The sequence below is a fragment of the Trichechus manatus genome, unplaced genomic scaffold (assembly GCF_000243295.1).
Source record: "Trichechus manatus latirostris isolate Lorelei unplaced genomic scaffold, TriManLat1.0 scaffold00019, whole genome shotgun sequence".
Taxonomy (NCBI): Eukaryota; Metazoa; Chordata; class Mammalia; order Sirenia; family Trichechidae; genus Trichechus; species Trichechus manatus.
Window position 1 is genome coordinate 13,288,738 of NW_004443955.1, and position 24,991 is coordinate 13,313,728.

Consider the following 24,991-nt stretch of genomic DNA (forward strand, 5'->3'; position numbering starts at 1 on the left):
GGACAACCACACAGTACTGGGAATCATGGCCTAGCCAAATTGATACACACATTTTTGGGGCAACATAATTCAATCCATGACATTCTACCATTTGTCCCCCAAAAAATCACATCCTTGCAACATACAAAATGTATTCATCCCATCATATCATAGCAAAAGTCTTAACTCCAAGTCCAAAATCCAAAAATTTGTCTTCATCTGTAAAATCTAGACTACAAGTTATTTGCTTCCAAAAGTACAGTGGCAGAACAGACATAAGCTAGACATTTCCACTACAAATGGGAGAAACTGGAGGAAAAGAAGTGATAACAGGCACGAAGCAAGTCAGCAGAACACATAACGTTAGCCATCAAGGCTTTGAAAATAATCCTCTGTTCTCTGAGACAGTTTATGTAATGGCCCTGCCCCCTAGACTCAAGGTATTGGCCAAATTCTCCAGATTCTGAGTGGAGGCCCCTTAGCCCTGGGCTTCAGCTCTGCCTTCCAGGCCCACTGCAAAGGCAACTCTGTTCCCTTGGCTTTAGGTGGCATACCATTCTCCTAGTCCATCTGAATGGCAGCTCCACCCTTTGAAACCCCAGACGTCATGGCCATACCTTTTGAGACTGAGGCAGCTCAGCTTCTTGTGTTCCTTGTCTCTTCAACTTCTGCTTCCTGTGTCCCCTCGGCTGCTGGCCCCTAGGCCCTCGAGCCTCACACCTGCATCTGCCCTGCTGGGGCAAGTGTTCCAAAGCTCTGTAGCTCCACTGATAAGTGCCTGGAGGCACCCCGTTCTGCCAGGAAGCCTCCTGCACACAGGCACTCAGCTCTCGCCCCATGGGTCAGCTCCAGCACCGTCTCATGCTGGTCTCCTGGTTCTGCTGCTGCCAGTTTTCTGCTGCTGCCACTTCTCTGCTGCTGCAGGTTCTCTGCTGCTGCTGGTCCGCTGCTGCTGCCATTCTTCTATCCATTCATGGTTTCAAAACTACTTCCACATTTTAGGTATCTGTTAGAGGAGCACCCTACTCTCTTGGTACCAAATTCTGTCTTAGTTATCTAGTGCTGCTGTAATAGAAATACCACAAATAGATAGCTTTAACAAAGAGAAACATTTCTTTACGGTAAAGTAGGCTAAAAGTCCAAATTCAGGGTCTCAGCTCCAGGGGAAGGCTTTCTGTCTCTGTCGGCCTTCTCATCAGTGTTCCCCCGGACTAGGAGCTTCTCCACACAGGGACCCTGGGTCCAAAAGATGTGCTCTGCTCCTGGAACTGCTTTCTTGGTGATATGAGGTCCTCAGTTCTCTGCTTGCTTCCCTTTCCTTTTATCTCTTGTAAGATAAAAGGTGGTGCAGGCCACACCCGAGGGAAACTTCCCTTTACATTGGATCAGGGAAGTGACCTTAGGGTGTTGCAATGCCACCCTAATCCACTTTAACATAAAATTACAATCACAAAATGGAAGATGACCACACAATGCTAGGAATCGTGGCTCAGCCAAACTAATACTCATTTTTGAGGGGACATAATTCAATCCATGACAGTGCTTTCTCTCCCATAGCCAGGATTCATGTGTCCAGGAATCAAAGGATGGAAATGGGAGTGGCACTACTCACTATTACCCATAGTGACCCACTCACAAGATTTTTGCTTCCTATCCCTGTGACCTTATGCTCTGCAGGTCTAGAGGTCTTAGTTCCAAAGGGAGGAATGTTGCCACCTGGAGACACAGCACTGATTCCATTGAACTGGAAGCTAAGAATGCCACTTGGCGACTTTTGGCTCCTTACGCCTCTGAATCAACAGGCAAAGAATGGAGTTACTGTACTGGCTAGTGTGATTGATCCTGATTACCAAGAGGAGATTGGATTGATATTACATAATGGAGGTAAAGAAGAGTATGTCTGGAATGCAGGAGATCCCTTAGGGCATCTCTTAGTACTAGCATGCCCTGTGATTAAAGTCAATGGAAAAAGTACAGCAACCCAATTCTGACATGACTGTTAATGACCCAGACCTTTCAGGAATGAAGATTTGGGTCACCCCACCAGGCAAAGAACCACAACCATCTGAGGTGCTTGCTGAGGGCAAAGGGAATACGGAATGGGTGGTGGAAGAAGGTAGTTCTAAATACCAGTTACGGCCATGTGACCAGTTGCAGAAATGAGAACTGTAATTGTTGTGAGTGTTTCTGCTTTGTATGTGTACATCAAATATTTTTGTTTTCTTCACTTTTAAAATATAAGATATAAATGGGGCTAGTGTATTTTCAGTTGTACCCATGTTAGGCGTAAGTATGACTTTATATTTGTCTGTATTCAGAGATTATGTATGGTTTAAGGAGATGTGTACATGTGCCAAGTTGACAAGAGGTGGACTGTGATGGTTAAGATTGTGTGTCAACCTGGCTGGGCCATGATTCCCAGTGTTTATATGTGATCACTCTCAAGATGGAATTTGCTGCGAGTAGCCAGTCAGTTGAAAGGGAGTTTCCTTGCGGGTGTGGCCTGCATCCAAATATAAGCAGACATTCTGGCTTTTTGCTCTGCTCTGGATCTTGCAGCTGCTTCCTATTTGTCTGATCTCTGGTTCTTGGGACTTGACCTATAAGCTTATCTGCCGATCTTGGGATTCGTCAACCTTCACAGCCTGTGAGCGGGAGCCCTGCTCTCCCACCTGCCAATCTTGGGTTCTCCAGTCCTGCAGCTACGTGCATCAGGAGAAGACTTGTGGTCTTGCCTGCAAATCTTGGGATTCGTTGATCTTCACAGTCTGTGAACAAGAGCCCTGCTCTCTGACCTGCTGATCTGGGGTTCGCCAGCTGCTGTGGCTACTTGAATCGAGAGAAGCCTCTGTCCTGATCCATGGACTTGGGATGTTCCAGCCTCTACAATCACGCAAGCCGTTTCCTTGATATAAATCTCTTTATATATGTGTATTTATATGCTTTACTGGTTTTGTTTCTCTAGAGAACCCAGCCTAAGACAGACAGCCTCTTTAAAAAATAGTACTGGCAAAACTGGGTGTCCATCTGTAAAAAAATGAAACGGGACCCATACCTCACACCACACACAAAAACTATTTAAAAATGGATCAAAGACCTAAATATAAAACTATAGAAACTTTGGAAGAAAAAATAGGGACAACGCTAGGGGCCCTAATATATAGCATAAATTGGATACAAACCATAACTAACAATGCACAAATACCAGAAGATAGACTAGATAACTGGGATCTCCTAAAAATTAAACACTTATGCTCATCCAAAGACTTCACCAAAAGAGTATAAAGAGAACCTACAGACTGGGAATAAAATTTTGGCGATGACATATCCAACAAGGGTCTAATCTCTTAAAATCTATAAGATGCTATAACACCATAACAATAAAAAGACAAATAATCCAATTACAATATGGACAAAGGATATGAACAGACACTTCATATCCAATGAAGACATTCAGGCAGCTAACAGACACCTGGGGAAATGCTTGTGATCATTACCCATTAGAGAAATGCAAATCAAAACTACATTAAGATACCATCTCATCCTGACATTATTGGCACTAATAAAAACAAAAACAAAAACAAATGTTGGAGAGATTGCAGGGAGACTGAAACTCTTATGCAGTGCTGATGGATGGGACTATAAAATGATACAACCACTATGGAAAATGATATGGCACTTCCTTAAAACACTAGAGACAGAAATACCATATGATCCAGCAATCCCACTCCTAGAAATATATCCTAGAGAAATAAGAGCCATCACACGAATAGACATATACCTACTCATATTCATTGCTGCATTATTCACAATAGCAAAAATATGGAAACAACCTAAGTGCCCATCAATAGATAAATGGATAAAAAAATTATAGTACATACACACAATGGGATACTACACAACAATAAAGACAAGGATGAATCCATGAAACATGTTACAGCATGGATGAATCTGGAGGGCATTATGCTGAGTAAAATAAGTCAATCACAAAAGGACAAATGCTATATGATACCACTATTATAAAAACTCAAGAAAATGTTTACACACAGAAAGAAACAATCTTTGATGACTATGAGGGAGGGGAAGGGTGTAGAGGGGATATTACTAACTAGATAGTAGAGAAGTGGTAGCTTTGGTGAAGGGAAAGACAGTACACATTATAGGGGAAGTCAGCCCAATGTGACGAAGGCAAGGTCATAGAAACTTCATAGACACATCCAAATACCCTGAAGGACCAAGTTACTGGGCTGAGGGCTGGGTATCGTGGTCTCGGGGGGCATCTAGGTCAGTTGACATAACATAGTTCATAAAGAAAATGTTCTACATCCCACTTCGATGAGTAGCGTCTGGGGTCTTAAAAGCTTGCAAGTGGCCATCTAAGATACATCTACAGGTCCCATCCCATTCAGAGCAAAGGAAAATAAAGAAAACCAGAGGCACAAGGGAAATATTAGTCCAAAGGACTAATGGACCACACCTACCACAGTCTACAGCCTGATCCCAGAAAAACTAGATGGTGCCCGGCTACCACCACCGACCACTCTGAGAGGGATCACAACAGAGGGTCCTAGACAGAGCGGAAGAAAAATGTAGAACAAAATTCAAATTCACACATAAAAACCAGACTTACTGATCTGAAAGACTGGGGAACCACAAGACTATGGCCCCCAGATACCCTTTTAACTCAGAACTGAAGTCACTCCCAAAGTTCACCCTTCAACCAAAGACTACACAGGTCTATAAAACAAACAATAACACACATGAGGAACGTGCTGCTTAGCTCAATCAGGTAAATAAGACCAGATGGACAACACTTGCCCAAAAGCAAAGATGAGAAAGCAGATAGGGACAGGAAAATGGAACGAATGGAAATGGGGAACCCAGGGTGGAGAAGGGAAGAGTGTTGACACATTGAGGGGATTGCAACCAATGTCACAAAACAATTTGTATATTAAAAAAATTTTGAATGAGAAACTAATTTGCTCTGTAAACTTTTACCTAAAGCCCACACACACAAAAAGAAGAAAATAGAGCCATGTCATGGAGAGATTGAGGTGCGAGGGCTGGGGGGCTGGAGCCGAGGAGGCCTGTGGCTAAGGCAGCAGGGCAGCCCTCCCTGAGGAGAGAACAGAGAGAAGCCAGCATTGGGAAGACAGAGGCAGAGCGCTCCAGGCAGAGGGAAGCCTCTGTGTTCCGGGGACAGAGGAGGGCACAGTGGCAGGTGCTGAGGCAGCAAGTAGGGGGTGGAAGAGCCATGAGTTGGGTCTAGCAGGGCCTGGCTTGCCACAGGCAGGAGTCTGGAAGGTTTGAAGCTGAGGAGTGAAGTGATCTTGCTTATGGAGAATGGACCATGGTGGGTCATGGGTGGAGTCTCTGGGTGGTGCAAACGGTTAACACACGCGGCTGCTAACTGAAAGGTTGGAGGTTTGTGTCCACCCAGAGGTACCTCGGAAGAAAGGCCGGGCAATCTACTTCTGAAAAATCAGCTGTTGAAAACCCTATGGGGCACAGTTCTACTCTGACACACATGGAGTTGCCATGAATTGGAATCGAATCGATGTCAGCAACTGGTTTCAACCAGAGCTGGGGCATGCATAGAGGCCATTACAGCAGGTAATCCAGCTGAGAGGTGATGGGGCTGCAGGAGCAGGGTGCATTTTGGAGTAGGAGGAAGTAGAGCTGAGAAGGGGAGTAGTCGGGACAAGATTATGGAGCGTCTTGAGTACCTGCCTCGGTGTAGACATGTTAGACAGGCAGTGGGGGTCCACGGCAATGGACCTTCTCACTGAACCTTCTCGTGTGGAGATGGCACTGGCAGCTGGGTAGAGAAGACTGCCATGATGGTTCACGTCCTGAGTAACAAGGGTCTAAGCTAGGGGAGTGGCCATGGACGTGGAGGAGAACTAGACACTAGAGGTTTCCAGGGGAGAATAAGCACCAGGCTCAGCAACTGACTGGAAAGCTTGGGAAAAGGAAGAGTTGGAAGTGGCTTGGAGGTTCCAGGCTTGGGTTTCAGACAAGACAGCCACATGTGTGGGTACCCAGAGGGCTGCCAGAGAGTGTCCACCACCAGAACTGAGTAAGTCAAGAGGGAGCAGCTTTGGAAAAGAAAAAAGGTGCAGAAACATTGAGTTCAGTGTCTTGGCTAGAAAGCCAAGGGAAGTTGCACAGCAGACATTGAGAGGCGTGAGCCTGGGTGGGGTGGGGGGATATTAAGGAGTAAGAGTTACCTGCATGAAAGTGATGGACGAAGCCCAAGGAGAAGGTGAAATTACTGCCCATGTTTAGGGAATCGAGGAGGTGAGAAGAGGCAGGAGGACCAGTCAGGAGGGGTAGGCAGAGGATCGCACGTGCCGCATCACAGACACTCGCCCCTCCTCAGGTCTTGGTGGCATCTGTATGCCATCTGTCACAGCGTGTGCCCTGGGGTGTCTGTGTGTCTCCAGGTTTGCTCCTCCCATCTGTGAGCCACTGAGCACAGGGTTGGTCCTCACACATTTTTATTCCCAGGTTAGGCACGTAATAGGCATCCCACCACCGTGGGCTGAGTGAGCGAATGTATGCACCAGCAAACAGTGTCAGGTGTCCTGCAGAGGTCAAAGCAGAGGAGGGTTGAGCAGTGGCCACTCGACATGGTGACCAGGAGGCTGCAGTCACTGGTGATCTTCAGTAGAGCAGTGGCAAGATTGTGGGAGTGGAATCCAGGTCTCAAATTGCTAAGGATTAGTATTTTTTAGTTCTGGGAAAAGTGGCTGCACTGTCCATGTCCCATCCTATCCACTGCCCTCCCACAGAACATGCTACTGAGCACAGAAAACTTTTCCAACTACATTGTGTTTCACGGAGACTGTCTTTAGCAAACCACTACTTCTCTGTCAGGAGTTCCTGAGTGGCACAAATGGTTAAGCGCTTAGCTACTAATTGAAAGGTTGGCAGTTTGAGTCCACCCAGAGGCACCTTAGAAAAAACACCTGGCGATCTACATTTGAAAGGTCACCGCCTTAAAAACCCTATGGAGCATAGTTCTACTCTGACACACATGGGGTCACCACGAGTCAGAATCGAGTTGACAGCAACTGGAAAATCCATCTGTGAGTTTGTCATACTGTGGTGGCCTGCATGTTGCTATGATGCTGGAAGCTATGCCACCAGTATTGCAAATACCAGTAGGGTCACTCATGGTGGGCAGGTTTCATCAGAGCTTCCAGATTAAGACTAGGAAGAAAGGCCTGGCCATCTACTTCCAAAAATTAGCCAATGAAAACCCTATGGATCACAGCAGAACATTGTCTGATATAGTACTGGAAGATGAGCCCCCTAGATTGGAAGGCACTCAAAGTACCCAGTGGCCACAACAGTGGGCTCAAGCATGCCAGCGATCGTGAAGATGGCACAGGGCCAGGCAACGTTTTGTTCTGTTGTACACGGGGTCACCATGAGTCAGAGCCTACTCGATGGCAGCTAACAACAACAAGAACAGCATCTTTAGCAAAACATCCTTGTGCCATTACCGTCAGTTCCGTATGCCCTGTGTCTTTGGTTAACTAAGCCACGGAGCAGTGTTTTTGCTTAGGGGTGACACTGATTGAGTCACTGGGGCAGGGTCCCGACTCTGCTGACCAGGAACTCTTGGGCTTGCTTTGAAAGCTCAGAAATGGGTAGCAGGAATTCCTGGTGTTTGTAGAAAAGTAATCGCCAAGGCCCACTACGATAATGTGGAAAGATTGTAGAGTTTACTGTTTGGAGTTTCCTTGGGTTGGTCGTCTTGTTCTCTTGGAACACCAACCCTCATAAATACAACTTTTAAAGCTCCTCTAGCAGTCAGAATTAATGACTTGAATTGTATCCTATTGTAGCTTCCATTTGGAAAGAAATCCCAGCCCCTGCCAAGAACATTCTATGTTGCTTGCACTGACTGCAGCAAAGGAAGAAAAATGCCCTCGTTAGCAGATTCGCTGGGCTTTACCCTTTTGCTCTCAGACTTGCTGCTGTTTAGAGGCAGGCATTTCTGCTTGCATGTCCAGCCTTCAGACCAGAGGGAGCCTGAAATAGCACCAAGTAGAGTGGGCAGGACAGATAACTCTCCCAGCCCCTGTGTGTTCCAGAGAATGCATTTCAAGGGCGTCACTGTAGAGCTGACCTGAGAAGCCCACTCGGGGTGGTAGTGCAGTGAGGTGCTGCACCCAGGGCTGCATTCCCCAGTGGAGAGCCCACCGCAGTTGATCTTCTGAACCTGGTTCCATGCATCTCCCACCGAGAGGGACCGAGGAAGGAATGCCATCTTGCCTAATCTCTCCATTGCTCTCTTCTGTTTTGGGGGAGGAAGAGATTCTGTAAAAGGAAAGACAGTGATCTATGAATGCGTCTCTGCTTCAGATGCTTCTCGCCATCTGGTCATCCCCACCCTGCAAAAGAAGGTGACCACCTATCTTGCTGGGGGCCACCTGTCCTGCTAGCGGCCACCACTCTAGGGCCAGGGCCATGAGCCTGACTTCCTGAAGCAGAGGAGATGTTTTTCCCAATCACCTTTGGCTGAGATGAATATTCTCACCTTTAGAATGGGGATACTGAGGCTCATACCTGAATCTGTAGTTATGCTCAGACATATGCCTGGTGCCCGCAGCCTACAGCATAGCACTTTGGAGGAAAAGCTGGCTGCCAGCTTGCCGGGGTAACCTCGCCCTAGTCATGAGGCCAGTTAGCTAAAATTTGAAGTCAGGTCTGAGCATACTTTTGTTCTTGGAAGTGAAGTTTTAGCAAACAATTTTTTTTTTCTTTAATTAAAACAAAATGCTGGGTAGGGGAAGAGGAGAAATAGCAGGGCAGTTTTCCACTGCATGTTGACAATTTGCCTTTGACAATTCAACGAAGCTCTCAAGGGCCCCAGGGTCCGGGTCTCAGTCTTCCGGGTGAAGGGGTGTAACCCCTGTGCTTAGGTTCAGGAAGTATTAAATAGCTATTAAGCATAGCATCTGCTTGACTGGGAGGCCCTCGGTTGGAGGTGTTTGGTTTTGTAAGGGGACATTCTGCCCTGACGGTGCTGCGCCATTGATCCTGTGCTCTGCCCAAGCAAACATGGTGAATCCTTGGGAACACGGCCTCCTTCAAGAAACACCATCTCAAGGGTTCTGCTTCCAGCCGCTGTCGTCCTTGTTGTTGTGCCAGCCTGTTCCTCATCACTCCAGGAATCCTAAGGGGTGACAGAGGATGGTTCTCACAGAGGGTCCCGGACCAGCAGCATCAGCACTACCTGGGAACTTGTTAGAAATGCAAAGTCTCAGGCTCTACCTAGCCCTGCCGCATCTTGGGGCAGGATCCAGCAATTTGTGTTTTAACAAGCTCTCCTGGTACCGTGGCACCGGCGTTTTGTGGCAGAATTCTTGCTTCCCATGCTGGAGACCCAGGTTCAATTCCTAGCTAATGTTCCTTATGCACAGCCACCACCCATCTGTCAGCGGAGGCTTTTGTGTTGCTGTGATGAACAGATTTGAATGGCACTTCTAGACTGAGACTTGGAAGAAAGGCCTGGCTATCTACTTCTGAAAATCAGCCAATGAAAATCCTATGGATCACAGCAGTCCAATCCTCTTATGCAGCTGCCATTAGTCGGGAGCTGGAGGGCAGCTAACAACCTGGTGGTGCTGATACCTGCTCAAGCTGGAGTGCCACTGCCCTGATGAAGCAGAAGACTCCACTCTGGTGGCGGACTGTCTGGCTAGGCATTCACCTCCAGGGCGTCTGCTGTTCAACCCCCCAGGCTCCCAGCCTCACCAGAGGGTGGGAGCAGGGTATGAGGACGAGAACATGTTGCTAGTGCCATTCCAGACATCCTGGCAAAGAGTTAGATCGCCTCAACCTGGGTTATCTTGCAATCCTGATTTCTGGCTGTAGCGTCCTCTGCAGTCTGAAGCACCAGTACCTAATCAGTGGGAAAAAAACCAGCTCTTGTTCTGGAAGTGTCTACTTTAGATTTAAAAAAAAAAAAAATGGGGAGGAGGATTTAAGTAATTTAACTTGTAAATAATTTAAAACCCAGCGTTAAACTTAAATATGTAATTTTGCAGAATACAAAATTCTTGTGTATTTTCTTAAAAGAAAAAACAGAGGGATTCAAAACCTTCTCCCACATTTGGTGAACCGATTTGGCCTGTGCCTCCCAGACTCACCAAGGGTAGGCACTGCCTCGCCTCTGTTCTCAGACTTGCCTTGTTGCATACAAGCTGCTCTTCTTGGACTCCATCTCCCTAGCTGAGAAATGGGGCAGGGGCTCAGACACAGCCCTGCCTGTGTAGGCTTTGGGCTCCCCAACCTGATCAGACAGTGTGGTTCCTGCTGTATGTTCCCAGACTGTCGGCTGGTCCAACCAAGAGACAGGTGACCCGCGCAGCCCCAAGGGGCACGTGAATCGTAGGAAATTGTGACCGCACTGTGTGGTGCTGTGGAAGCCAGGCCTCATGCCCCACTCTGGGCCCTCGGTCCCCCACAGCTCTGCCAGCCGGGCCAGGGATCAGGCACAGTGTGACCTCCATGGGCCTTTATGGGCCTCAAATTTTAAAAATTATATTTTATGACCACATTGGTATAAAGACCCATTTAGTCCAGGCTGGATTATATTCATCTTCTATCTTCTGATCTGTAAAGAAAGTAGAATATTTCCGAGGTCCCCTGGTGTTGTGCATACAGGCTCCGTGGAGAAGTGGCCTTGCAGGGTATCCTCTGAGAAGTCCCCTGAGTTGGGAGCACAGAATAACTGGCCCTCTGGCCCTCTCGTTGTTTAGAAAATTGGCTGTGATGGCGTCATCGGGTCGGCTGCCAAAGAAGACCGGTGCGGGGTCTGCAACGGGGATGGGAAGACCTGCCGAGTGGTGAAGGGGGATTTCAACCACACCCAGGGCTCAGGTTAGTACCGGCCAACGGGGCTCGGCTGCATGGCCGGCGCCAAGCATGTCCCGTCAGGTCCTTTGCCCAGTGTTCAGTGATTCTGTGTGCACCCTGCATTTCCTACTGAGAAACACTCTGGTTTTACAATTTCTGAAAGGCACTTCAGCACAAATTGTGTCTTTATTTTAAGCTCCTAGAAGCAAGTAGTTTGCCTACAAGAGGAAACACTTTCTTGCCCTCCGTGGTCAGGCCCCCGGGTCCATGAACAAGGCAGTAGTTGCCCAGCCCCAGAGAGCTCCTATGATCCCTCCCAGCTTCGTGTCCACCATCTCCTGATGTGCACCAAGAGAAGGTGACGACACTTCCACTGAATCACTTTTACTCTGTTTCAAATTTCCTATCAGTTACGGTACAATAGCATCCACACGTATCTATAAAGTGTACGTGAAGCTATGTGCTCTGGGAAGCTCAGCTGTCCCTGTCCACTGAGACTCCAGGGTAACTGTCTCTTCCTCCTCTTCCCAAATGTAGAAATCCCCCAACACCATCCTCAGAGAGGGATTGCCAAGTGCAGCTCCTGGGCCTTCTTCCTCTTTCTGTTTGAACCATCTTCACAGCCCCAGGTTCTTTACCCAGAGGAAGGAGATGGTTTTCTGACCTCCTGCCCTGGGAGTGCCAATGTGTGATGTCCAGGGAAGAACTGTGGTTGATCCTTCACGAGGGGCACATGAGGCAGGCAGCTCACCAGGAGGGAGAGCTCTCCCCCTGAGCCCTAGGAGTGTCCACTCACCCAGCCTCAGCCGAAGCCTGTCAGCACGAGCCCTCCAAGCTCCCAGCACTGTCCCTGTCCCCATCCTGAGCCTCCTGCTGCCAGCCATCCTCAGGCACAGGGTAAATGGGGATTGGAGCATGTTCCAAGGGCTTGGGAGGAAGGAAGCTCTGCTGGTGCTCCAAGATGGGACCACCAGGTGAATAAATTGTGGCAAATCAGACTTGGCAAACAGTAATCTCTGCCAAGTGTGGTTTTGAGATAACATCGTTTTCTTTCTTTTTGAATACCAGAATCATTGTCATTTCCATGGTCTTTTTGTATATAACCTTTTCAGTTCAGTCCCATGAAGCCTGAGTATAGAACAGGGCTAGGGAGTAGGGCAGAGAGGAGAAATCCTTGCATGCTCCCCCTTTATCTCTGTGGATAGGAGACCTGGCCTACAGGAAACGTTCCTTGTAGGCACCTTGAGGAAGGACAACCTGTTGCACAAGCGTTCTGCGAGCTGCTGGGAGAGTAAAACTAGAGGCAAATGCAAGGGCAAAAGCATGAAACTGCAGGCCCAGGAGGGGCTGGATTCAGGATTTGAAAGGCAGGTGCTCTGTGTCAGAACTCAAAGCTGATGGGAGAATCTGTGTCTGCCACACGGCTTCTGAGGTGACCTGAAGAAGCTGATGCCGGAGCAAGTCAGTTTAGGGCAAATGTGCCCTCTTGAGCTGCGCTGTCCAGTGTAGGAGCCACTGGCCACTGGAGACTTTTAAAATTTAAATTAATTAAAAATAAACAAAATTAGAAATTCTGATCCTCAGTCTTACGAGCCACATTTCAGTAGTCTGAGGCCACATGGGACTAGTGGCCGCCATATTGGACAGTACAGAGGTCACTTCTAGCATCACAGAAAGTTCTATTGGACATGCTGCTTTCGTAATTTCTGCCACTTGTTTTGACGTTTTGATACCATTTTCTCTCTTTGTACCCCAACCCCCAGTTTCCCATGAGGCTTGGATCTTGCCTATTGCGGCTGTGCCAAACAGCCATGCCTACCCTGCCCCCTGGGCAATTCTGTAGAACACTAAGGAGGACTCGACCACACACGCCTGAAAGCTGCCTCTGTGTGGACACAGCAGCTCACTTAGGAGAGAACCCAGATTAGGGCAGAAGTCTCATCTGTCTGCTGGCACTTGGTATTGGCATGGTTAGATCCACGATCGTCCATAGTAACACTCCCCTCTTCCTTCTGCCCGCCCTTTCCCCATTCCACCTTCCCTGCCTGGGTCCTCTCTGCGCACAGGAGGTAGGTAGGTCAGCCTGCTGAGGCTGAGTGACCATTCACCCAAGGAAGGACACACAGCTGTTGGAGGCCTCCTTGGGATGACTGTCCCCCCTTCCCTGTGTGCGTACGCTAATCCTATCAGCTTAGATAGGAGGGTACCTTTCATCTCTGCCCAGCTCAGAAGAATGGGGAGAGGAGGAATGTCTTATCACCCTGAAGGATGAATATCAAAGAGAAATGCCATACCAAAAAGACAAAATGAGCTCCAGGGCAGGGTTTTTGTCCAGCTGGATGAAGCCCTGACCCCTGCCTGAACTCTTCTGGGTGCTCTCACCTAAGTACTTGGGCAGAGACTCCAGAGCCGACTCACCGGGTGAAGTGCCACGCTCAGTGGGCGAGTAGCCCAGGATGTTCCCTCCTGTGTCTGTGAGGTTCCAGCACAGGGGTGGGAGGAATGGCATCTTGGGCACAGGCTGCTTACTATCTGGAGGAACAAATGAGGTCCTCAGCAACCCTTTCGTAAAAGGAATCAACTCGAATTGCCTATCTTGTTGCTTTTTTGATGGATGGACTTGTAAAATGGTCAGGCTTTGATTGAGTCGAAAGAGCTGAGTTAGTTGAATTTAGTAATTTGGTAGTTCTTGGTATGATGTTTTCAAGTCATTCATTCAGTTGTCACTTTAATGTTATTACCTCTATTCCATCCTACTCCACAGCGCTGGAAAGACAACTGGTCAGATTCAAGGTGACTGCTGCCCATGGACAGCCAGGTCACATCTGGACCAAGGTCCCCACCGAGAACCAACTAGGATGCCCTTCCTGCTTTGTTCTTAAAGAACCTGATTAAACAATCATTTTTGAATAGAGAGGGTGGAGTGTTCTATCCCTTTTGAATGGGTATGCAACTTATTTATTCAATAATCACTTGTAGAACACCCACCCTGTGCCAGGTTCTGTGCTCAGGTCTCTAGGGTTGGGAGTGGACCTTCCTTGGGAAGATTCGTTATTGTGTGATGATGATACACACTGGTGCCTCTTTACACTAGGATTAAGAGCTGCAATGTCAGTTCTTCAAATGTAGACGTAAACCAATTACGATGTATTTCTTTCTCCCAGTCAAGAATAATCTTTGTACGAAGGTGTCCACGTGTGTGATGGCAAAGGCTGTTCCCAACTGTTTCTCATGTAAGACGTTTGGATATTACGTGTTGTCTTAGTGGTGGCCTGCTTGGTGTGGGTTTCTTGCCTCGCTTTCATGCCTGAATGTTTTCTGTACGAAGTCAATGAGAATGAGCCGTGCATGAAGCCATGAGTAAACACAAAGGCCATCTAGTGTTTATATATAATTGGCATTCAAGACCACTTGCCAAAAGGAAAAACTACAGAATAAAACTAATTTTAAAGCTATGAAAGATGAAGAGGCATGGGATTGAGAGGTTGAGAGGCCAGAAAGAAACAGTGATTTGAGAAAGTGCATGAGCTAGGGAGAGTCATAGAACAGTCCCCCAGTCAGCTTTGACTCTCTTCAATTTTTGGAAGAAAAAACCGTTGATTTTATTTTTGTCTACCATTCACGTAATTGCTTCTCACTTCATTTCAAAAAGTATTGGGGTAGCTTATGTGTGTTTGGGAGCCCTGGTGGCTCAGTGGTTAAGAGCTCAGGCTGTTAACCAAAAGGTCAGCAGTTGGAATCCACCAGCTGCTCCTTGGAAACCCTATGGAGCAGTTCTACTCTGTCCTGTAGGGTCACTATGAGTCGGAATTGACTCGACAGCAGTGGGTTATGTGTGTTTCAAATGGGGAGGGAGCTGTAGAGAAGTTAGTTCAAAAGTCAAGAATTATTCTGACATTTTAACAGGTATGGGGTACCACTACTAGCTAGCAACCTAAAACATTGTATTAAGGTATACAGTTCCAGAGTGGACCTGAATTCTTCACTGTTATTTCTTCTAAAGTAATAGAACTCTGACACAGCAAAATAAGGGAGCAGTATTTCCACAACTGTAGGGCTGGAATGTTTGAGCACTTTTGCCAAGGATACTGCTTATTGTCTAGTGCGAACTCCTGGCTCATAAGTCACAACCACAGAATGAACCAATGACTGGGTTAGAGGCTCACAGAGAGTAAAGAGAAAGCAAGGAGGGCTCCTCTGGGGTCTGGCATTGCCCCCCAGGGAGATGCCCCAGTGTGCTGGGGCATGTCATCACTCTCCTCGGCCACAACTGGCACTTAGGCAGAAATGCTGAGATGTGCTGGAGAGTTTAGCCACAGCTGGCATTTTCCTCCATAGGGAAGTTTCCATAATACAGGACTAGATTTGCCTATGGGCAGAAGGGCACTTGGTAACGTCCCCCTGGTCTTCTTACTGGGAATAAAGGCCATGGCCTTGCTTTGGCCAGTCTACATTGACCCTGCATTCTGAGGGACAAGAAGAGCGGTCTAGCCGTGTGGGCTGTGGGCTTCCCAAGCAGTGAGCTCACTACAATTAGACCCATGAATAAGCTTTAGGGGTAAACACAGGATGGGAATATTCTCATAAATAACTTTTGTAGAAAGGGGAAAAATATAAGTTTACCCCAAATCTTTTTTGAGTAAGTTAATTAAAAAACATTTTTTAAGTTCGTTACAAAAAAAGAACTTTGACTTTTTTTTATTTAATTTTATTTTTGGTGAAAATACACACGCAAAACCTGCTCCCATTCCACAGTTTCTAGACATAATAATCAGTGACATTGATTATACTCTTCACATTATGTCAGCGTTCTCACTATTTCTGTTCTAGTTGTTTCACTTCCATTTACTTTATCTACCTGCCCCCCAATCTTCTCATCTATGCTTTAAAATAGTTGTTGCCCCGTTGGTCTTGTATAGAATTTTTTTTAAGAAACACAATACTCAAAGGTGACAATCTTTACTCTTTGGGTTAAACTGTTACTTAGTTGAAGGGTGACTTCAGGTGATAGTTTCAGTTCAAGGTTTGAAGAGCAACTCAGGGTCATAGTCTCGGGGACTTCTCTAGCCTCATTAGGTCCAGTAAGTCTACATTCTTTTAAAAAACACGTTGTATGCAATCTAGATAAAAGGACACAGTACACAAATCCAGGGTTTTGCCTGTGTTCCATCATGCCAGCTACCAGCTCACTGGTTTTCTTCCAAAAATAGCTAATGCTATTGTTAACACAAAGGAAAAATTGTGACCCAGAATCATCTAAAAACAAGTGTATTTGGGAAATGCATACAAAAACTATTTCACAGAAAGCTGTGCTCATGGCCTGGTAATATTAACTATTCAGGAGATTTGAGGCAGGTTAAAGATCAGCATAGCTTTGAAGTCTTTTTGGACCACTGGTCCTTATGCCAAAGATGGCATGTGCTCCTAGAATAATGGCAAAGGCATTGAATTTTATCCATGGCTTCCTCATGCAACCAAATCATTTTCTTCTAACTGGGTTTCTCCTGCTTGATGGCGGAGACTAGAATGGAAAATTATTCCAAAGATAAGGTCTTACTACCTTGCAAATTCTTAGAGTAAATCCTCCCTTTTAATGATATTTCATGCCCAGTCAGTGTGATGATGTCTGATAGCTATATCATGGGACGTCTGGTCTGAGAGGCATCAAGGTGCTTTGGGACTTGGTGATGGGATTCTTTCACTCTTCACAGCAACCTCGGGATGGGCTTTGAGCTCCGTCTCCGGGTCAGAGTAGGGGTCATTGGAAAGAGGACAGTGAATTAAAGATGGTTTTATTAGTTTGTGAACAAAGGGCTTGCATTTCAATTCAGGGGTTTTCTCTTTAATTTGTTCCCTCTATATTGTGAGCAGAGAAACTCAAAGATTAGCAGACCCCATCTGTCAAAATGATTGCCCTGCCCTGCTACTAAGGGGTCACCTGACGATGAACCTTTCTTGAGGTTCTGTGTCTGCCCTGAGCTTTTCACTTTCATCAGTATCCCCACTCGAGCATACATGAGAAAGGGGGAGAAAACAAATGCCTTTTCAACGTTGCTACTTGTGCCAAAATCAAGTTTAAAGATAGATATGGTTGCCATGCAACAGCTGCAACTATACCTTGCTGTGGAATGTGGACGATTAATAAATCTGAACTTGGGCAGATGTGCTGATGGCCTCAGATTCTACAGTCTGGTGATGTTAACACAAGTAGAAAGATTCCAGATACCAGCAGCTTCTTTCAGATAATAATTCCGTTCCACAAGCACATCCTGTTTCCAGGTTTGTCTTGTGGTTTAAATGGAGATTCCTCTGCAAAGGGTTGCAATGGCTTTGACTTTGAACAATTTTTGTTTCAGTGTTTGACACTATCTTAGATGCCTGGAATTTGTGTATATTACCCTCAGAGACCAATGGTTTTTCAAACACCCCTAAGGAATGGATTTCTCTAAGAGAAATTTTGTGATACAAAACACAGTGCTGTCATCCTAAAAGATGAGAAATTTTTTTTGGCCAAACTTTTTAAGTGGAGAAGCATTTCTGCCTTATTCTCAACCTATAATGATTGTATGGTACAGGGCTGTGTGCAGGCTGGGCTGCTTGGGCAAGTCAGTTGTGAATGTTGCCAAGTCGGAAGCAGTTGGAAATGGACCAACTAAAAGGACCACAAGTGAAGTCAGTAGAAAAATGAGCAAAAGTTATGAACATGGCAGTTAACTAAAGAGGAAATAAAAATGGCCAATAAATATGTGAAAAGATTTTCAACCTTACTGATAATCAGGTAAATGTAAATTCAATGAGATAACATTTGATCACTTATTGGATTAGCAAATATTAACAAGCTTGATAATTTGAAGTTTTAAGAAGTTTGTGAATAAACAAGTCTTTTCATATAATGTTGGTTGGCTTATAAATTAAGCCACTATAGAGGGCAATTTAGCAGTATATTTATCATTTAAACTGCACATATGTTTGACCCAGCCATCCTCTCAGTAGCTTACATGGTAAGACACTGTGTATGTGCAAAGAAGACAGGTACAAAGATGTTCATTGCAATATTATTTCTCTTTTAAAGATATAATTCACATCCATAAAATTCATCTATTTGAAGTGTGCAATTCAATGGTTTTCAGTCCGTTCACAGAGTAGTGCAACCTTCACCACAATCGCTCCAAAAAGAAACCCCATACCCACTAGCAGTCACTCCCCTCTACCTCCTACTCCCAGTGCTAGACAACTACTAATCTCCTTTCTGTCTCTGTATGTTTACCTATTCTGGATGTTTCCTATAAATGGTATCATACCATATATGGTCTTTCATGAGTGACTTCTTTCAGTTAGCATACTATTTTCAAGGTTCATCCATGTTGTAGCATGTGTCAGTACTTCATTCTTTATTGCCAAAGAATGTTTCATTGTATGAATATGCCACATTTTATTTATTCATTCATCAGTTGATGGACATTTGGGTTTCTGTTTATGGCTATTGTGAATAATGTTGCTTTGATGATTCTTTTTTTAAAGTTGATAATTTGAGTTTTGTTGATTTTGTAGCTTAGATTCTATTTAATTTTTTTTTTTTTGTACTTTAGATGAAGGTTTACAGAGCACATTAGTATCTCATTAAACAATTAATACACATATTGTTTTGTGACATTGGTTCCCAACCCCATGACATGTCAACACTCTCCCCTTCTTGACCTTGGGTTCCCCTTTACCAGCATTCCTGTCGCCTCCTGCCTTCTTGTCCTAGCCCCTGGGCTGGTGTGCCCATTTAGTCTCGTTTTGTTTTATGGGCCGCCTATCTAATCTTTGGCTGAAGGATGAATCTCAGGAGTGACCTCAGTACTGAGTTAAAAGGGTATCTGGGAGCCATACTCTCGGGGTTTCTTCAGTCTCTGTCAGACCAGTAAGTCTGGTCTTTTTTTGTGAGTTAGGATTTTGTCGTACATTTTTCTCTGTTATGTCCGGGACCCTCTATGTGGTAGCTGGATGTCATCTAGTTGTACTGGACTCAGTCTGATGGAGGCTGTGGTAGTGGTGGTCCATTAGTCTTTTGGACTAATCTTTCCCTTGTGTCTTTGGTTTTCTTCATTCTCCCTTGCTCCAGACGAGGTGGGACCAGTGGAGTATCTTAGATGGCCACTCACAAGCTTTTAAGACCCCAGACACTACTCACCAAAATAGAATGTAGAATACTTTCTTTATAAACTATGTTATGCCAGTTGAGCTAGATGTCCCCCAAGACCATGGTCCCCACAGCCCTCAGCCCAGTAATTTGGTCCTTCAGGGAATTTGGATATGTCTGTGGAGCTTCCATTACCTTGCCTTGGTCAAGTTGTGCTGACTTCCCCAGTATTGTGTACTGTCTTACCCTTCACCAAAATTACCACTTATCTATTTTCTAGTTAGTGTTTTTCCCTCCAGATCCTTCCCCTCAAACTAGTAACCATCAAAGATTGTTTGATTAAAAAAAAAGAAAAAAGTTTTTCATGAGTTTTTGTAACAGTGGTCGCATATGGTATTTGTCCTTTTGTGATTGACTTATTTCACTCAGCATAATGCCCTCCAGATTCATTCATGTTCTGAGATGTTTCCCAGATTCATCGTTCTTCTTTATTGTTGCATAGTATTCCATCGTATATATGCACCATAGTTTGTTTATCCATTCATCTGTTGATGGACACTTAGGTTGTTTCCATCTTTTTGCTATTGTAAATAATGCTTCGGTGAACATGGAAGTGCATATGTCTATTTGTGTGACAGCTCTTATTTCTCTAGGACGTATTCTTAGAAGTGAGATTGGTGGATCATATGGTATTTCTATTTCTAGCTTTTTAAAGAAGCACCTTATCATTTTCCAAAATGGTTATACCATTTTACGTTCCCACCAACAGTACATAAGAGTTTCAAGCTCCCTGCAGCCTCTCCAACATGTGTTAGTTTCTATTTTTTTGATTCACACCAATAATGTTGGGGTGAGATGGTATCTCATTGTAGTTTTGATTTGCATTTGTCTAATGGCTAGTGATCTCAAGCATTTCCCCATGTGTCTGTTAGCTGCTTGAATATCCTCTTTGGTGAAGTGTCTGTTCATTTCCTCTGCCCATTTTTTAATTGGATTATTTGTCTTTTCGTTGTAGAGATGTTAGATATTCCTGTAGATTTTATAGATTAGACCTTTGTTGGATTTGTCATAGCCAAGAATTTTTTCCCAGTCTCCAGATTCTCTTTTTATTCTTTTGATAAAGTCTTTTAATGAGCATAAGTGTTTAATTTTTAGAGGATCCCAGTTATCTAACTTATCTTCTGGTGTTTGTGTATTGTTAGATATGGTGTGTATCCTATTTATACTGTGTATTACAGCCTCTAGCATTGACCCTATTTTTTCTTCTATGATCTTTATAGTTTTGGGGTTTTTTTTAGGTCTTTGATCCATTTTGGATTTGTTTTTGTGTATGGTGTAAAGTATGGGTCCTGCTTCATTTTTTTAGAGATGGACATGCAGTGTTGCCAGCACCATTTGTTGAAAAGACTGTCTTTTCCCCATTTAATGGACTTGGGGCCTTTGTCAAAGATCAGGTGACCGTAGGTGGATGCATTTACATCCCAGTTCTCAATTCTGTTCCATTGGTCAATGTGTCTGTCGTACCAGTACCAGACTGTTTTGACTACCATAGCTGTGTGGTAGATTCTGTGGTCAGGTAGTGCAAGTCCTCCTGCTTTATTTTTCTTCTTCAGCAGTTGTTTACTTATCCGAGACCTCTTGCCTTTCCATATAAAGTTAATGATTAGTTTTTCCATCTCGTTAAAGAATGCTTTTGGTATTTGGATCGGGATTGCATTGTATTTGTAGATTGCATTGGGTAGAATTGACATTTTCACAGTGTTGAGTCTACCTATCCATGAGCATGGTTTGTTTTTCCATTTATGTAGGTCTCATTTGGTTTCTTGCAGTAGTGTTTTGTAGTTTTCCTTGTTATAGGTCTTTTACGTCCCTGGTTAGATTTATTCATAAGTATTTTTTTTTAGGGACTATTATAAATGGTATTGCTTTCCTGATTTCCTTTTCGTAGTTCTCTTTATTGGTGTATAGGAATCCAGCTGATTTTTGTATGTTTTTCTTGTATCCTGCTACTCTGCTAAATCTTTCTGTTAGTTCCAGTACATTTTTTGTGGAGTCCTTTTGGTTATCTGTGTATAGTATCATATCATCCTCAAATAGGGATAGTTTTATGTCTGTTTCTAAGGTGTATTGTAGACGGCATATTGATGGGTCCTTTTTTTTTTTTTTTTTCTTTTAAATCCATTTTGTCACTTTCTGTTTCTTTATGGGTGCATTTAAGCCATTTACATTTAGTGTGATTATTGATAGATGTGAGTTTATTGTTGTCATTTTGTAGTGCTTTTTTTGTGGTGCTGATGTTCTCCTTTTTCCTCTTATACTTCTGTGCTGAATTCTTTTTTGTGGATTTTTGTTTGTTTCATTTTTGTAGATTTTGTGTTCACTGGGAGTTTATGTTTTTCTTCTTTATTTTGATGAGTAAATTTGTTAACTTTTTTTGTGGTTACCTTGAAGTTTACCCCTGTCTTCCTAAGTTTAAACTAGTCTTTTATTACTTGATATCACCTTGACTTCCTGTCCGTTTGAAAGTTCTATACCTACACTGTTTATGCCCTCTTTTATGGTTCTGATGCTTTTGTCATTTACAGATTGACCTCTCTTGTTTCCTGTTGTAAATCTTTTAGCTTTGTTTTATCCTTGAGATTTCATTACCTAGTTTAATATCTGGCTGATGCTCTCTTGTGTCCTAGATTCAGGTTGTTGTTTGATATTGTTGGTTCTCTAAACTGAAGGACTCCCTTTAATAATTCTTGTAAGCTTGGTTTGGGTTTTATATATTCCCTTAATTTCTGTTTATCTGGAAATATCCTAATTTTGCCATCATATCTGAGCAAGAGTTTTGCAGGATGTATTATTCTTGGTTGGCAGTGTTTTCTTTCAAGGTTGTGTATATGTCATCCCATTGCCTTCTTGCCTGCATAGTTTCTTCCGAGTATTCGGAGCTTAGTCTTATCGTTTCCCCTTTGTATGTGACTTTTCGTTTTTCTTGAGCTGCTCTCAGGATTCTTTCTTTGCCTTTGGTTTTAGTGAGTGTAATCATGATATGTCTTGGTGATTTTCTTTTGAGGTCTATCCTATATGGGGTTCGTTGAGCTTCTTGGATGGTTAGCATTTTGTCTTTCATGATATTAGGGAAGTTTTCTATCAGCACATCTTCAGTGATCCTCTCTGTATTTTTCATTTTCTCCCCATTCTGGAACTTTGATCACATGCAGATTTTTGCTGTTGATTGTATCCCACATTGTTCTCATGGTTTCTTCATTTTTCTTTATTCTTTTCTCTGATTTTCCCTCAAACAAAGTGGTATCCCAGGATTTGTCTTCAATTTTGCTGATCCTGTCTTATATTGTTTCAGATTTGTTCCTAAAACCTCCTATTGTGCTGTCCATTTCTGAAATCTTGTTGTTTATCTTTTGGATTTCTAATTGCTGTTTTTGTATGATATCTAGTTGTTCATTTATTTTGACATTTTGTTCCTGTATTATTTTCCTTAATTATTTCATTGCTTTGTCTGTGTTTTCGCTGATTTTGTCTACATTTTCCATGATTTTGTCTGTTTTTTCCTTATTTTTGTCTGCGTTTTCCTTCATATCCTGGAGAAACCCTGAATAGTAGAGTTTTCAATTCCCTATCAGGTAGTTCCAATGCCTTTTATTCTACTGGAGGGTCATCTGGTGATTTATTTTGGTTCCTTTTTGGAACCATCCTGTCCTGTTTTTGATGTCATCAAGTTTATCTGTTCTTTCTTTTGTAACTTGTGCTTTTGTCACAAAAATTTACTTCTGTATTTTTTTGCAGAAGTTTTATAGTTTTAGCTCTTAAGTTTTGGTCTATGACCTATTTTGAGTTAATTTTTGTGTATGATGTGAGATAGGAGTCTAACTTCATTCTTTTACATGAACTGTTTGTTGAAAAGACTATTATATCCCCCATTGAATGGTCTTGACACATTTTGTTAAAAATCAATAAATGCTTTATTTCTGGGCTCTCAATTATATTTCAGTGATCTGTATGTCTGTCCTTATGCATGTATGTCTGTCCTTAAGTATCAATGTGTGACTTGTAATCAGAGGAAACAAGAGTGTAAAACAGGCTGCTATGTGGTAGTCATCCTCTCTTAAAAACATAAAACCAATACATTTCTAGGCCAAAAGTCATTCCTTTAACAAACCAGTAATATCTTCAAACTCTAATATTAGTATAAAAAAACAAAAACCAAACCCATTGCTGTTGGGTCGATTCTTACTCATAACGACCCTATATTAGTATAGATAACTCAAATTCAAAATACAATAAGCTAAAGTATGGGCTTTGTCATCTGAATGTCCTGTCAGCATCCCGGGATTGATATATCCAAAATATCATTTATAACCCTCAAGTCTTTTTCCTATTTTTATACATGGTGCTATCTTGACTTGAAAGCCTCCTTATGTCAGTGTGTTTGTCTGTCTGTCTTTCAAAATTTCCCTTTTCCCCCACATTGAGTCATTTGCCAATTCCTACCCATTTGTCTTCTGCACGATTTATTGTTAAGTGATTAAGGAAACATCTGTCAATGAGGCAGGATGGAAGAACAGTGAGCTGGGACTGAAGTATGAGCAGGTCATCTCTGTGGGCTCAGGAGAAGTAAAAGCAAAAAGAAATCACTCAAACACACAAACCTGTATCCTAACAGATTTCACTATAAACCAAGGAAAAGTCCTCCAGGCTTACAATACTTTGCTGTCCTTCCCCACACGCAAACCTACTGCACCTACTGCAAGCAACTAGTGCAATAAGAACCCATCTTACTTAAAAATTAGTAATAATTTTAGAAAGGGAATTAGTGCAGGATCTGTACAAGTCTACTGCAATCAAAAAAGGATGAAAGGAACAGGAAAAACAAGTGGCTGATTAAAAACACTTATCAGAAAAATGTTGCCTAGGGAAGATAAAGATTGTGACCATACGTTATTGCTGTAAATTCAAAGACTAATGAAACAATATCTTCAATAAAACAAGAACTCAAAGCCAAAATACAAGATCTTAAGGAAGTTACAATGAAGCAACAGAAGGAAATGTAATATGACTTAGCAGAGCTGATGGAAGATGTGGAAGAGAAAAATGAATCTGTCACAAGAACAAAGTTCACATGGAAGCAGTCAGAGGAAATAGACACTGCTGAAAACATAGTAATAAGCATGGAGGACAGGCTTGAGAAAAATGAGTAAAGCAAAATGGAAATGAACACAGAGTCAAAAGGATAAGAGATAAAATGATAGCTATGGAAAACAAAAGAGATCAAAGATATATAATTTGATGACCTTAAAAAAAGAAAACAAATCAGAAAAAAAGATTTAAGGGGCAAAATGGCACTCTAGGCAGAAGCACCACGCTGTCCCTCCACAGCAAAGATCTGAAAAACTAAGCCGAACAGAGAAAGCAACAATCCTGAAACCCTAAAACATCAAATGAAGAGATAAAGAACTCAGCCAAGCACCAAATGGAGTGAGAAAACTGACAGAGAAAGGAGAGCGAGGAGAGATTCATGCAGAGGTCCCCTACCAGCTAATGCAGCACAGATCCGCCATCTTGGACTCCTATCAGAGACCAGCAAACGGGGTACGAGAAAGCACCTTCACAGAGCTTCCAGCGGGAGACAAAACAACCAGTAATTTGCGATATACGCTTTCCCACCCCCCACCGTTCTTCACCCCACTCAGCCTCCTCTGCTACCCGCAGCCACAGTCTCTTGTCCAGGAAACACTGGCTGCTTGGATTCCACACACCCTAACAGGCTGGCTCTCTGAGTACCATTTGTTGGCGGCTGGTGTTGCTTTATTCCGCTTCTTTTGATTTCTTCCTTACCTCTCACCACCTCCCCCTCCTTTTGCTAAAATATCTGGCTCCATGTGCCATCTTTGCTTCTTCCTGAGGGGCTGCAGAGCTCTGGTAATTTGTGATATACGCTTTCCCACTCCCTACCCTTCTTCACCCACACTCAGCCCCCTCTGCTTCCCGCAGACACAGTCTCTT

The 24,991-nt window shown here is 43.7% G+C and overlaps 1 protein-coding gene across 1 annotated transcript in view; it reads left to right on the forward strand.

Annotated features, from left to right (window-relative positions):
• ADAMTS17 (ADAM metallopeptidase with thrombospondin type 1 motif 17) overlaps positions 1–24,991 on the forward strand; it is a 479,690-nt gene that overhangs the window by 336,283 nt on the left and 118,416 nt on the right. Inside the window, exon 16 of the mRNA XM_004372648.2 lies at positions 10,758–10,878. Coding sequence (XP_004372705.2) covers positions 10,758–10,878 — 121 coding nt within the window. The remainder of the gene's footprint in view (positions 1–10,757; positions 10,879–24,991) is intronic.